Genomic DNA, 14,645 nt, shown 5'->3' with positions numbered 1-14,645 from the left:
CCGGAGATTACAGGTGTGAGCCACCACACCCGACCAATGCATTGTTAAAATTAGACAGGTGTGATGGTGCATGCGTGTGGTCTTAGCTACTCAGGAGGCTGAGAAAGGAGGATCACTTGAACCTAGGAGGTTGAGGCTGCAGTGAGCCGTGATTGCACCATTGCACCCCAGCCTGGGCAATGGGGCAAGACTCTGTCTCAAAAAAAAAAAAAAAAAAAAACAAAAATAAAAAAATACATGTATTGTTTTTCTCACTGTACAGGCTTAGAGAATTTATGTGGGCCGGGTGCTATGGCTCATACCTGTAATCCCAGTACTTTCAGAGGCTGAGGCAGGAGTATTGCATGAGCCCAGGAGTTCCAGACTAGCCTGGGCAACATAAGAAGACACTGCCATCCCCGTCTCTATGAAAATAAATAATAATATAACAAGAATGAATTTATGTGACTTCCCCAAGGCCATAAAACCCTGAGTGGTGGTCCTCAGATTCGAACCTGTGTCTAAGCTACTTACTTTTTTTTTTTTTTGAGATGGAGTCTCGCTCTGTGGCCCAGAGCTGGAGTACAGGGGTGCCCAGGCTGGAGTACAGTGGCGAGATCTCGGCTCACTGCAACCTCCGCCTCCCGGGTTCAAGCGACTCTCCTGCTTCCGCCTCCTGAATAGCTGGATTATAGGCGTGCGCCACCACGCCCGGCTAATTTTTGTATTTTTAGTAGAGACGGGGGTTTCACCACATTAGCCAGGCTGGTCTCGAACTCCTGAACTCAGATGATCCGCCCGCCTTGGCCTCCCAAAGTACTGGGATTACAGGCGTGAGCCACCGCGCCGGGACTAAGCTGCTTAATGACTTCCAGAGCGATCCATCCAGCAAGGTGTTTTGCCTCTGCAGGTCCTAGGCTCCCCCTGTCTCCTCAACAACGTCCTCCAGTGGAAAATGTCCTTGGGAAACGCTGACAGTCTTTTGAGCCTCGGCCGCATCCGTCACTCGCGCAGCAGGCGGAAGTAGCGGGCAGTTGGCCGGAAGTGGGGCTGTGAAGCTCGGAGTTGCCGGAGGAGCGAGTATCTGTGTCGCCGCCGCCCGCGGCGTCCCCGGTTTGGTGTTGCGGCGCCCACCTTCGGGAGGATCAGGTGAGTGGCGGCGGCCGGGGAGGAGGTCGCGGCGGCCGCTTCCCGCGTTCACGACCGTCCTGGGCCTTGGTCTGTGCCTCTTGTCCTCCCGGCCGGCGCAGGGCTGGCGCGCACCGAGGCCTTGTTCAGCTCTTGGCCGGAGTTGCGAGTGCCTGTCGCAGGCCAGGCTGTGGTGAGAACTTCAGTGACTCTCGCCGCTCCTGAGTTTGTGATCTTTGGCTGGGGGCTTATCTGACCCTTGATTTTTTACCTCTGTGAAATGGAGATCGTAACAGTACTTGTCTCACGGTGCTGTTATGAGAATGTAGTCAGATATTCTGCCGCGCCTCTCATCACACTTTGATGTGCCTGAGAATCGCTTAGAGATTCTGATTCTGTAGGTCTGGGGTGGGGCCTGAGATAACTGTGTTCCTAACTAGATTCCAGATGCGGCTGAAGCCTCTGGCGCGCAGACCACACACTGAGTAACAAGGCCCTACAGTATGTTGCTTAGCATTTGGGATGCGGAGTCTTCAGTAAACATCAGTATGATAGGATATATACTTTCCCCCCATTTTTAGCAGTTTCTGGTTGCACACGCCTAAGGGTAGTATTGATGGCCTTCTCCCTTTTTCTTTCGGGGGGTAAGAACAGTTGTTCTTTCTCCTTCTGTGCAAACCGTGACACAGCTCTTCTGTCTTGACTCAGGGAACTTTGGGTCCCCTCATATCAGCTATGTTCATCAGTCTTGGGTAATGCTTCACTGATCAGACCCTTGGACAGTGCTTCATCCTGTGGAGCTGATAGCCAGCTGCGTTAGCACCAACTGTGGCTGGCGTTTTGTGCTCCAGTCATTTGTTGCTGCTGGAATCTGAATTCATGTTTTCTACACTTTGTGAATAGTAAGAATGGCTGCCTTTCCGGAACTAGATTCTGTAGCTCACTGACCTGAATGGTCTTGGGCAAGTCCTCGGATAATTTGCTACTGCCTGGTAGACTAAAATAAAATCTGGGCCAGACGCAGTGGCTTACGCCTGTAATCCCAGCACTTTGGGAGGCCGAGGCGGGCGGATCACGAGGTCAGGAGATCGAGACCAACCTGGCTAATACGGTGAAACCCCGTCTCTACTAAAAATACAAAAAATTAGCTGGGCGTGGTGGCGGGCGCCTGTAGTCCCAGCTACTCGGGAGGCTGAGGCAGGAGAGTGGCGTGAGCCCGGGAGGCGGAGTGTGCAGTGAGCCAAGATCGCGCCACTGCACTCCAGCCTGGGCGAGAGAGCGAGACTCCGTCTTAAATAAATAAATAAATAATAAATAAATAAATAAAATCTGAAGACTCTGTGCTGCATAACATAACTTAAAAAGTGAGGCCTTTGGCAGTTATGCAGGTCAAATGTTTATTAGTATGATTTTCTTCCCCATCCATTGGTTTATTTTTTTTAGTCTCTAATAAGGCCTTGCCATTCATCATGTGAATAAGTCAACTTTTATATAAAATAATTCTAAGGTCAGGTGTGGTGGCTCATGCCTGTAATCCCAGCACTTTGGGAGGCCGAAGTGGAAGGATTACTTGAGCCCAGGAGTTCGAGACCAAGCTGGGGGCAACATAGGGAAACTCTGTCTCTACCAAAAAAACAAAAAACAAAAAAACCCCACAAAAACAAAAAAACAAAATTTAGCCAGGCGTGGTGGTGCACTTGTAGTCCAAGCTGCTTAGGAGGCTGAGGTGGGAGGATCGTTTGAGATCCTTGAGCGATCCTCGCCCGGGGTGTTGCCGGGGTGAGAGGTGGGGGGCGGTGGTGGAGGATGCAGTGAGCGGAGATTGCACCACTGCCCTCTAGGCTGAACAACAGAGCGAGACCCTATCTGAAAAAAAACAAACAAACAAACAAAAAAAAGAATTCTGAAACTCCTTCTTGTCTGAAATACTGTACTATACAGCCTTGCAAATTGTAAAAGCAGATAAAACCAAGTGTTTATTGAGCTAACAGTTACAGGTACTTGGACCATTTATTTGGGAGTTTTCTCTTATGACAACTGTGTGCATGCAGCTACTTCTCTTTACCTGCCTGGATTTTGTAATTCCTCTAGAAGTCTCATTCAGATGGGCTGAGAGGACATGAGTGCCTACTCCCTGTTGTTATATGGAGAGGTTTTCTAAAGACAGGGTTTTATGAAACCCTTTAAAAGCAGTAGCTCTAACAGAATCATCTATAGGGCTTAGTCATACTATATCTACCCACATCCTTCTTGCCATTCTGATAGAGGAGTAGCAGAGTCTTAAAAGAGAAGGGGGAGGGCTGTGTAGCTGAAAAAGTTTCACAAATGTTTGTGATGGGCTGTTTTTTCTCCTATCAGCATGGAGTCTAGAACAAAAAGGAAGGGATGGATTGCTAGACTGAATAATTTTAGTTTGGCTTAGACCTGCGAGTGACACTGAACTTGACCTAAACACCTTTGCACTAGTGCTTCACCTTCGCAGTACCAGTAGACTCCTCTGAGGCCGTGCTCCCGTGTGGAAACAGAAACACAGAAGAGTCTAGCCCAGTTAACATCCACATTAACAGCTAAGGTCCTTACTGCCAGTCTCTAAGCCCTCACTAGGGACTTTGAGGTTTTGTAGATTCTCAGCACCTAGAGAAAGTTCGGTTTTTTGCCTTTTTTTTGGTAGAGACAGGGTCTCGCCATGTAGCCCAGACAGGTCTTGAACTCCTGGCCTCACGTGATCCGCCTGCTCGGCCTCCCAAAGTGCTGGGATTATGGTCTTGAGCCACCTGCCTAGCCAGTTTTTTTGCCTTTTTAATTCTTAAGGTTGCTCAACAAATTATTTGCTGAGACAGGAATAGGGTTGGAGTGTTCATTTATTTGTGGCAATTTTATTGGGACATAGAAAGGAAAAGTGTTAGAATTGAGGGATCAGATCTGGTAAGTGGTAAATTGTATGTGTTTAAGGTGTCATATACTCAGTCTACAGTTAGCATGGCTCCTTCCTCTGCCTGGCCCCCCTCCTCTAACTTCTAGACTCTAGTTTAACATGAAGCTATTCGACCTTGCTCAGACCTGTATGTGGAAGGGAGAAAGGTAAGATTCCTCAGTCCTGTGAAATCACATCATTCAGGGAGGTTTGGGCATTGCCTTTTGGAACTGACAGGGTCCAGGGGTCTCTGAGGCTCTACTCTGTTTCATTAGGATCCCTAAAGGGGAGAAAGGTATACTTGGGGCACTTAAAGTAGGAAAGGAGTTTCGTGAAACCATATCAGGTATCTTTGACCTTTATTGAAAGAGTCAGGCCGGGCGTGGTGGCTCCTGCCTGTACTCAGTACTTTGGGAGGCCAAGGCAGGTGGATCACTTGAGGCCAGGAGTTTGAGACCAGCCTGGCTAACATGGCAAAACCCCGTCTCTACCAAAAAATACAAAAAAGTTAGTCGGGCATGTTGGCATGAGCCTTTAGTCTCAGCTACTTGGGAGGCTGAGGCAGGAGAATTACTTAAACCCGGGATGCAGAGGTTGCAGTGAGCTGAGATCACGCCACTGCACTCCAGCCTGGGCAACAGAGCAAGACTCCGTCTCAAAAAAAAAAAAAAAAAAAAAAGGAGGTCAGGAGTTAATTGACTGAACATCTCATAGTGTTCTCTTCCCAGCTTTCCTATGGATTTTCTGAGAGTCCTTGAGTAAGGAGGAACTAACCTTCTCAGGTATGCTTTTGCTATCTGGTCATCCTGACTGCTGCTTCTTTGCAGTGTCTTTTCTCCCTACTGTTCTTCTCTGCTGCTTCTGTATCTTCCTTGTTTTTCTTTCCTTCTCCACAGTACTCAAGACCAACTTCTGAAGTGGCTCTGTTTCAGACCTGTATATGTAGATATGGTTTCTATAGAGTTACTGTAAATGTTGCATGGTGAGAAGAGTAAGTAGCCACTGTTTACCATTTGTAGGTTGGCTCTTCATGCCTCTAAGATTCCTTATTTTGTTATCATTTCTGTTATTGAACATCTTTAAAGAAGTTCTTAGATAGTAGAAAGTGCTTGCACTAAAAATAACTTTTCAACATTTTCCTTATCTATTAAGTTACTTTCTCCATTCATTATCTTGAACAATACCATAATATCTTGATAATACATGCATTTTGTAAATTTAATTTTTGTCAAAATTGTATATGTACATGGTTTAAATAGTCAAATAGTTCAGTAGAGCTTGTAACACTAAATAATGGTTTCCTCCCCTGACCCACTTTTTTTTTTTGAGATGGAGTTTCGCTCTGTTGCCCAGCCTGGAGTGCAGTGGTGCGACCTCGGCCCACCACAACCTCTGCCTCGCGGGTTCAAGTGATTCTCCTGCCTTGGCCTTCTGAGTAGCTGGGATTACAGGTGCCTGCCACCATGCCTGGCTAATTTTTTGTATTTTGAGTAGAGACGGGGTTTCGCCATGTTGGCCAGGCTGGTCTCAAACTCCTGACCTCAGGTGATCCTCCTGCCTCAGCCTTCCAAAGTGCTGGGATTACAGACTTGAGCCGCTGTGCCCAGCCTACTTTTTATATTTTTAGTAGAGACAGGGTTTCACCATGTTACCCAGGCTGGTCTAGAACTCCTGGCCTAAAGCAATCCGCCCGCCTCAGCTTCCCAAAGTGCTGGGATTACAGGTGTGAGCCACTGCTCCTGGCCATCGGCCATCACTATATGTATTTTTTCTTTTCTTTTCTTTTTTTGAGATGGTGTGTTGCTCTGTCACCCAGGCTGGAGTGCAGTGGCACAATCTTGGTTCACTGCAACCTCTGCCTCCTGGGTTCAAGTGATCCTCCTGCCTCAGCCTCCCAAAATATTGGGATTACAGTTGTGAGCTACCACACCTGTCCAATTGTACTTTTTTATTATGGACTTTGAGGCTCTAAGTCTCTTGTATCATCAACCTCCCCCTACTCCTTCTCTTCTCACTTTATCCTCCCAATATAGTTTGCTCATAATTTTTGGTTAGGCTAATATCAAGATTTATATTAATAAAATTATGTTAATATTATTCTCAACTGAACAGGGAGTATGATATACTAATATTTTCTTTACTCTTTTTATTTATTTATTTATTTATTTATTTTTTGAGACAGGGTCTCTCTCTGTCACCCTGCCATAGCAGGATCACAGCTCACTGCAGCCTTAACTTTTTGGGCTCAAGCGATCTTCCCACTTCTGGCGATCTTCCCACTTCTACCTCCTGAGTAGCTGGGACCACAGGTGTGTGCCACCAGGCTTGGCTAATTTCTAAATATTTTGTAGAGGTGGGGGTCTCACTACATTGCCCAGGCTGGTCTCAAACTCCCAGCCTCAAGTGATCTTCTCACTTTGGCCTCCCAGAGTACTATGATTACAGGAATGGGCCATTGCATCCTGCCTGTGGTAACATATTCTATCTTGTATAACTTTTTTGTCTTCCCTGGCATTAATAATTTTTGTTACTGTTTTTATTAGCATGGCTTTTTGTATCCTTATCTCTTGTTCGTGCCCGGATTATCCGGTAGAAGTACGATTCTCATCTCCTGGGTACTGTCTGTGTCGTCCAGCATGAGCTGGTTGCTCTTTATGTCTGTTCACAGCTCTTGTCCTGGGATCTTCCTTCACCTTTTTCCTGGGGGAAAAGGGAAACCTTTGCTTCTCTGTATTGAACTCAAGTTTCTGGATCCCATATCTCTACTGCCCAACTTTCAGGTCTTCAATTGTGGTAGCTCTCCTTACTTTGATCCTGGAGCATCCTGCGAACTCTTTCCCTCATGTAGATTTCAGCCTTTGAGGTCTTCTCTTTGTTCTTTTTAAAAGTACAGGTTGAGCATTCCAAACCTGAAACTCCAAAATCCAAAATGCTCCAAAATCTGAAACTTTTTGAGCACGAACATGATACTCAAAGGAAAAAAAAATCATTGGAGTATTTCAGATTTTGGATTTTTGAATTTGGAATGCTCACTGGTAAGTATAAAGCACATAGTCCAAAAACTGAAAAAGTTTAAAATCTGAAACACTTCTGGTCTCAAGCATTTTGGACAAGGGATGTTCAACCTGCAGTATAAACCACAGTGATAGAATCCTAGACTGTTAGAGGTGGAAGGGACTTTCAAGCTTACCTAGTTCTAACCCTCCAGCTCCCTGGCACCTGGAAATCCTAGAAGACCATAGATTGTTCAGCCATCCCACCCCGTATTGCCCCCCGAACCTGTGTTTCCTGACATCCATTCTTGTCTCTCTAGTATACCAATAATGTGGGCTTAGGAGTCAGACAGTCTTTAATATTAGGCTCTACTCAATCCCTTGGCTATATAACTTTTGGCAGGTTTCTTAATCTTGTGGTCTCTTTCTCATCAGTAATATGGGGATTATAAACTTACATTACAGAGATGTTATAAGGATGGGAACTAATGCAGATAAAGCGGCTTTACAAGGCTCTAAGCCTTGGCACAGAGGAGGCCCTAAGGCATAGCTCTTGTTATTTCCATCTTGGATCTTAGCCTGTGTTTTTATAAATCAAAAAGAGTCACATGAATTCAAAACACTGGAGCTGCACCAAACATTGATGTTCTAGGAGATGGTTCTTTTATTTCCAGACCACATATAGTAATTTCATTAAGTACTCTTAGGTAGAATTAATTGAAGTAATTTTAATTATTTAATATTTTAAAATTAACATCATTTATGGAGATATTTGTTAATTCTTGTTTATGTGCTATTTGTTCCACTCAATATTAGTGTGTACTTTTTCATGTGTTGATGCCTGCCACACATTTATCTTGTAAACCAGCCTCCTTCTAGACAGACATTTTCTGTTTTTTGCTTTACTATGGCACAGCTATTTTATTTAAAAAATGGGGCCTTTAAAGCTGTTTTTTTTAGGATCTACTTTTTTTTTTTTTTTGAGACAGTCTTGCTGTTTCGCCCAGGCTGCAATGCAGTAGTGTGATCTCAGCTCACTGCAACCTCTGCCTCCTGGATTCAAGCAATTCTCCTGCCTCAGCCTCTCAAATAGCTGGGATTACAGGCACACTACCACACCCAGCTAATTTTTATATTTTTAGTAGAGATGGCGTTTCGCCATATTGGCTAGGCTGGTCTCGAACTCCTGTCCTCAAGTGGTCCGCCCACCTCGGCCTCCCGAAGTGCTGGGATTATAGGTGTGAGCCACTGTGCCTGGCCAGGATCTACTTCCTCAAATGAGATGAAGACTACAGATTTGAACACTATATGGCTTTAGTTGCACATTGTGGTGGATTAAATTAAATTCCAAATTGGAAAGTAGGTCTTCTTCTTCTTTTTTTTTTTTTTTGAGACGGAGTCTCGCACTATTGCCCAGGCTGCAGTGCAGTGGCGCTATCTCAGCTCACTGCAACCTCTGCCTCCCAGGTTCAAGTGATTCTCCCGCCTCAGCCTCCCGAGTAGCTGGGATTGCAGGTGCCCCAGCTGCAATTGCAGGCGCCCGCCACCACGCCTGGCTAATTTTTTGTATTTTTAGTGGAGACAGGTTTTCACTATGTTGGCCAGGCTGGTCTCGAACGCCTGACCTCGTAGATCCACCCGCCTCAGCCTCCCAAAGTGCTGGGATTACAGACGTGAGTCACTGTGCCCAGCCAAAAGTAGGTCTTCTTAAAAGCCCTGTTCTGTCAACTGGGGAGTTCTGTTACATGCTATCTCTGTTTTTTTTGGTTCTCTTTTTTTCTTTTTTGAGACAGAGTCTCTGTCACCCAGGCTGGAGTGCAGTGGCACCATCTTGGCTCACTGCAACCTCCGCCTCCTGGGTTCAAGCGACTCTTGTGCCCCAGCCCCCCAAGTGGCTGGGATTACACGCTCGCGCCACCATACCTGGCTAATTTTTGTTTTTGTAGTAGAGATAGAGTTTTGCCATGATGGCCAGGCTGGTCTCGAACTCCTGACCTCAAGTGATCTGCCTGCCTTGGCATCTCAAAGTGCTGGAATTACAGGCATGAGCCACCACGCCTGGCCGTCCTGCTGTCTCTTTTGTTCCCACCTTTCCTGTGCTGTGGTATTAATCGAGTTTCCTAATGACTGTTTTGAGGACTATAATCTTCAATTATCATCTAAATATTACAGAAAAACATTATTTTAATACTATTTTTCTATAGTTTTTCTAATTTAATTAAAATTTTTTGCTTTTTAAATTTATTTTTAATTTATTTTTTATTTTTTAGACAGTCTTGCTGTGTTGTTCAGGCTGGTCTCAAACTCCTGGCCTCAAGCGATCCTTCTGCCTCAGCTTCCCAAAGTGTTGGGATTATAGGCGTGGCCAAGTTTTTCTAATTTTTGAAAAGCTGGCCATCTGCATTTATAGAAATAGTGTGTAGCAGAGATCAGCAAACTTTTTATGTAATGGACCAAACACTAAATATGCTTTGCAGGCCATACAATCTGTCACAGTTACACAGTTCTGCTCTTGTAGCAGGAAAGCAGACATAGACAATACATAATGAATGGCGTAGCTATGTTCTGAAAAAACCTTGTTTACAAAAACACGTGAAAAGCTAGATTTGGGCCCCAGGATATAGTCTGCTCACCCTTGATCTGAACCACAGATTGAAATTTGGTGGGCAGAATGATCCACAGGTGGTCAGGCATGGTGGCTGATGCCTGTAATACTAGCACTTCAGGAGGCCAAGGTAGGAGGATCATTTGAGCCCAGGAGTTTGAGACCAGCCTTGGCAACATTGTGAGACTCCATCTCCACACACACACAAACACACACACACACTAACTGGGTTTGGTGGTGTGCACCTGTAGTTTTTGCTACTTCAAGAGGCTGAGGCTGAAGTGGGAGGATTGCTTGAAGTGGGAGGTCAAAGCTGCAGTTATCATGCCACTATACTCCAACCTGGGTGACAGAGTGAGACTGTCTCAAAAAAGAAAAAAAGAATGGTCCACAAGCCACAGTAAAGAACCAAGTGTATAAAAATTTAGTGTGAGAGAATTCTGCTCTGATTCACACAGAAATTCATACATATGTTCCTGCCATCTAGAGAAGCCTGTGTAGCTGGGCTACTGGAACAGAGCCACGGACCTGCCCTGCTATTCTTTGATGAACTAAATGATGATGTGCTATGGGCTCTGGAAGAAAGTGGCTGGCAGCAGAGTTGGGCAGGCATTTCAGAAAGTCATTCTGGCACCCTTGGAACTTTTATGGAGTTTTCTGCAGCAACAGCCCTGTCTGGTACATCAGTTGACAACTCAGGTCTCCTTCGGTCTTGCTTGTCAGGCTTTAGCACTTAAGTGGAAGGAAAAAGAATAAGCATTAAGGAAAGCGAGAGCACAGCAGAATCAATTTCATAGTCTCTCATGGCTTCTGCCATGGGAGAAAAATGGGCATTGTACTGCTCACAGGCAGAATAAAGACTTACTGGAAGCATTGCTAAGCTGCCGTCTCCAGAAGATGTCAGCGGGGCAGTTGCGTCAATTGGTGTTCCCTGAACCCCGAGCCCAGCTTTGGGGTACTCTTTGCTTCCCATCCGTGAAGTGACAGTGAGCAGACCCTCAACCTTCTGCTTTCTCCCACCAAAATGAGTGAGTTTTTTAGTATACTTTCTAATAACACCATTACTCTGTGACTACTCTGTAATAGTGACTCAAGTTCTGTTCTAAGCTTCCTGAAGAGGAGAGTAGGCATCTTCTAAAAAGTACAAGAACAGCATTAGAATGACAGAATTTTGGAATTAACAGTTTTGCGCTATAAGAACAGGGAGGGTTATCGTGGGTATAACTAATTAAATCTTTTATTTTTTTTTTTTTTGAGATGGAGTCTCACTTTTTCGCCTAGGCTGGAGTGCAGTGGCACGGTCTTGGCTCACCGCAACCTCTGTCTCCCAGGTTCAAGCGATTCTCCTGCCTCAGTCTCCTGAGTAGCTGGGATTACAGGTGTGTGCTGCCACACCTGGGTAATTTTTTGTATTTTTAGTAGAGCCGGGATTTCACCTTGTTGGCCAGGCTGGTCTTAAACTCCTGACCTCAAGTGATCTGCCTGCCTCGGCCTCCCAAAGTGCTGGCATTACAGGTGTGAGCCACCCACACCCAGCCAACTAATTATCTCTTATACCAGATCCCACTTTTTACTTAGTGCTGTTAGCATAGCAGTTTTTATAAACATTCTTCAGGTAGGACCTATTTGCCTTGATATCAGAGATGGAAGGAGTTGCTCACTTTTGTTCCCAGCCTTCTTTCTAGAAATCTGCCTTCCTTCTTCCTATCAAATGTTAGCGGAGCACCGTCTCTTCTTTAGCTGTCACTGCTTGCCTTGTACAGTGAAGGAAGTCTGGTGAGCAGCAGTCCAGGAACTGCCCACGGGTACCCTGGGTTGGGGGTTTTCCTAGGCCTTTACACAGTGCAGAATTTATCCTTGATATATGCTGTCATGTGGTTTGGGCATTTACTAGCATTGAACTTACTTGAGTGGACAGCAGTGTAGTTTCAACCTGTTTTTTATAATGTGTAAATTTGGATGCTTTTATAGGTAGAAGCCACTCATTCTTCATCTACCCTTTTTTCAGTATCTGGCACCAATTCTGACCCAGTCATTTGTGATCCCTGGCTCTTGTGATATGCCGAAGATTTCCAGGCAGTTTTTGTGGAACACCTCCCCGTCCAGCTCTAATCAAGCACCATATAAACAAGAAATTGCCTGATCAAACCTGTGAGGACTATATTCTGACTGCCAAAGAGATCAATACTGACACCAGAATGGCAGCTACTCTCAAGTCGTTAAAACTTTTAAGATACCGAGCATTTTGCAGTCCTTCTGCCTTTGGTGCAGTCCGAAGTGTGTCATACTGGAATGTGAGCAGCACACAGCATGGGGGACAGGACCCTCCAGAACACATTAGCCTCTGCCATTCTGCCAAAAAAGTTAAGAACATATGTAGCACTTTCTCTTCTCGGAGAATCCTGACAACCAGCAGTGCCCGCCCAGGTTTGGAATTCAGCAAGACTTCTTCCTCTAAGGCCAGAACATTGCAGCTGGGCTCACCCAGGGCCACAGGAGTTGGTGAAGAGGATGTAGAAGTTTTTGATTCCTTTGAAACCATCCGAGTTTTCCTACAGCTAAGACCAGAATACCGTGTTCACAGCTATAATGCATCCGAGACTTCTCAGCTCCTGTCTGTTTCAGAAGGTGAACTAATTTTGCACAAAGTAAGAGTTTATCAACATAATCTCCAGGCTCAAGTCATTGTTGATTATTTGTGTAAGCTGAGCTCTTTGCCTGCAGAGCAGCATCCTGTCTTGCTGCACAGTACCAGCTTTGCTCTGCTCTGCCAGCTGAGTGTGAAGAAGATACAGCTCTTTGATAGCCAAGACCTGATCAATGTTTTGAAAGCTTTTGTCATTTTAGGAATCCCTCACTCCCATTCAATGCTAGATGTGTATGAGACCAAGTGTTGCCATCAGGTATGGGAGATGAGTATGGATCAGCTCCTTTTGGTGGCTGATCTCTGGAGGCACTTAGGTCGCAGAGTACCTAGGTTTTTAAACATTTTTTCTAGTTATCTTAATTTGCACTGGAAAGATCTATCCTTGTCTCAGCTAGTTCACCTAATTTATGTTATAGGTGAAAATCGTCAGGTATCCCAGGATCTAATGCAAAAATTGGAATCATTGATCCTTAAATATATAGATTTGATCAATTTAGAGGAGGTTGGTACCATCTGTTTGGGGTTCTTTAAATCAAGTACTAATCTCTCTGAATTTGTCATGCGGAAAATTGGAGACTTGGCTTGTGCTAACATGCAGCATCTGAGTAGTCACTCCTTAGTGAATATTGTTAAAATGTTCCGTTTCACTCACGTGGATCACATCAATTTCATGAAGCAGATTGGAGAGATTGCTCCTCAGCGAATTCCTTCCCTGGGAGTTCAAGGTGTCATGCACCTGACTCTTTACTGCTCGGCCTTACGCTTCCTGGATGAAGGAATAATGAATGCAGTGGCTGCGTCTTTGCCTCCTAGAGTGGCACACTGTCGAAGTAAAGATGTTGCCAAGATTCTGTGGTCATTTGGAACTCTGAATTATAAGCCACCCAATGCAGAAGAATTTTACTCCAGCCTGATAAATGAGATTCACAGAAAGATGCCTGAATTCAGCCAGTACCCAGAACACCTGCCCACCTGCCTGCTGGGCCTGGCATTTTTGGAGTACTTTCCAGTAGAGTTAATTGATTTTGCTCTCAGTCCAGGGTTTGTCAGGTTAGCTCAGGAAAGAACTAAGTTTGATCTAATTAAGGAACTATATACCCTCGATGGTACAGTTGGCACTGAGTGTCCAGATTACAGAGGCAATCGTCTTAGTACTCACCTTCAGCAAGAGGGGTCTGAATTGCTGTGGTATTTAGCAGAGAAGGATATGAATTCAAAGCCTGAATTCTTAGAAACTGTCTTTTTACTGGAGACCATGTTGGGGGGGCCCCAGTACGTCAAGCACCATATGATTTTGCCTCATACCCGATCTTCTGACTTAGAGGTCCAGCTTGATGTTAACCTGAAGCCATTACCATTTAATAGAGAAGCCACACCAGCTGAAAATGTAGCCAAATTAAGGCTTGAGTGTGTGGGAGTCAGCCTTACAGATAATTTGATGAATCAGTTACTAAAAGGGAAAGCAAGAGGACATTTCCAGGGCAAAACTGAGTCAGAGCCTGGGCAACAGCCCATGGAGTTAGAGAATAAGGCAGCTGTACCTTTGGGGGGCTCCCTTTGCAATGTAGCAGATAAATCGGGGGCCATGGAGATGGCTGGCCTGTGCCCCCCAGCCTGCATGCAGACCCCAAGAATGAAGCTGGCTATTCAGTTCACAAACAGGAACCAGTATTGCTATGGCTCCAGGGATCTCCTTGGACTGCACAATATGAAGAGGCGGCAGCTGGCTCGGCTTGGCTACCGTGTGGTAGAGTTATCCTACTGGGAATGGTTCCCACTACTGAAACGAACTCGCTTAGAAAAGTTGGCGTTTCTTCATGAGAAAGTATTCACCTCTGCTCTCTGAAGGGCATTTAGGGGCATTTCTATGGCAAAGCTATAGGTGTTTACTGTACCAGGTGTTGCAAAATGATTATAAACGCGAGAATGTAAGTTTGGCAATAAAATAGTGTGTTGAGGAGACTTAATTGTATCCAAGGCAGGTTAGAGCTAGTGTATGTTACTGTGAATTGTAATGTAGTTGGATTGTACAAATTACTGCAAATGTATACATGTTACTCTTAGTAAATAATAAACATCTTAATATGTCCTACGGTCAAGTAAGTCCTTGTTGGATTTTTCTGTTTACCAGCCTTGTGTCACAGAGTTTTTAGAATAAAAGTATGTCAGACATTATATAAAGCCAATTTTTAAAAATTTTATTCTTTTCTGGAGACCCTCCCCCCCACCCTTACAGATATATATATATATATATATATATATATATATATATATTTTTTTTTTTTTTTTTTTTTTTTTGAGACGGAGTCTTGCGCTCTGTCACCCAGGCTGGAGTGCAGTGGCGTGATCTCGGCTCACTGCAAGCTCCGCCTCCCGGGT

The 14,645-nt window shown here is 44.9% G+C and overlaps 2 protein-coding genes across 4 annotated transcripts in view; both read left to right on the top strand.

Annotated features, from left to right (window-relative positions):
• The first annotated feature begins 996 nt into the window (after nt 1-996).
• FASTKD5 (FAST kinase domains 5) lies at nt 997-14,365 on the top strand. Its single transcript, XM_030825809.1, has 2 exons — nt 997-1,128; nt 11,628-14,365. The coding sequence occupies exon 2, from the start codon at nt 11,818-11,820 to the stop codon at nt 14,110-14,112; it is 2,295 nt and encodes a 764-aa protein (XP_030681669.1). The 5' UTR covers nt 997-1,128; nt 11,628-11,817; the 3' UTR covers nt 14,113-14,365.
• Nucleotides 1,048-14,645, top strand: part of UBOX5 (U-box domain containing 5) — a 50,760-nt gene continuing 37,162 nt past the window's right edge. For 2 of the 3 annotated variants that reach the window (XM_030825812.1, XM_030825810.1), the window contains exon 1: nt 1,048-1,128. The gene's annotated coding sequence lies outside the window, so the exon portion shown is untranslated. Of the gene's footprint in view, nt 1,129-12,190; nt 12,268-14,645 lie in introns of those variants that run through there. The other variant, XM_030825811.1, reaches the window with a different exon arrangement.

This window comes from Nomascus leucogenys, chromosome 13, assembly GCF_006542625.1.
Source record: "Nomascus leucogenys isolate Asia chromosome 13, Asia_NLE_v1, whole genome shotgun sequence".
NCBI lineage: Eukaryota > Metazoa > Chordata > Mammalia > Primates > Hylobatidae > Nomascus > Nomascus leucogenys.
Note: the sequence above shows the minus strand (reverse complement) of the source record. Positions and strands in the feature narration are given on the sequence as shown.

Bases quoted from the DNA above. Each gene is read 5' to 3' on its own strand.
- FASTKD5 (XM_030825809.1), top strand. From the start codon at position 11,818: ATGGCAGCTACTCTCAAGTCGTTAAAACTTTTAAGATACCGAGCATTT.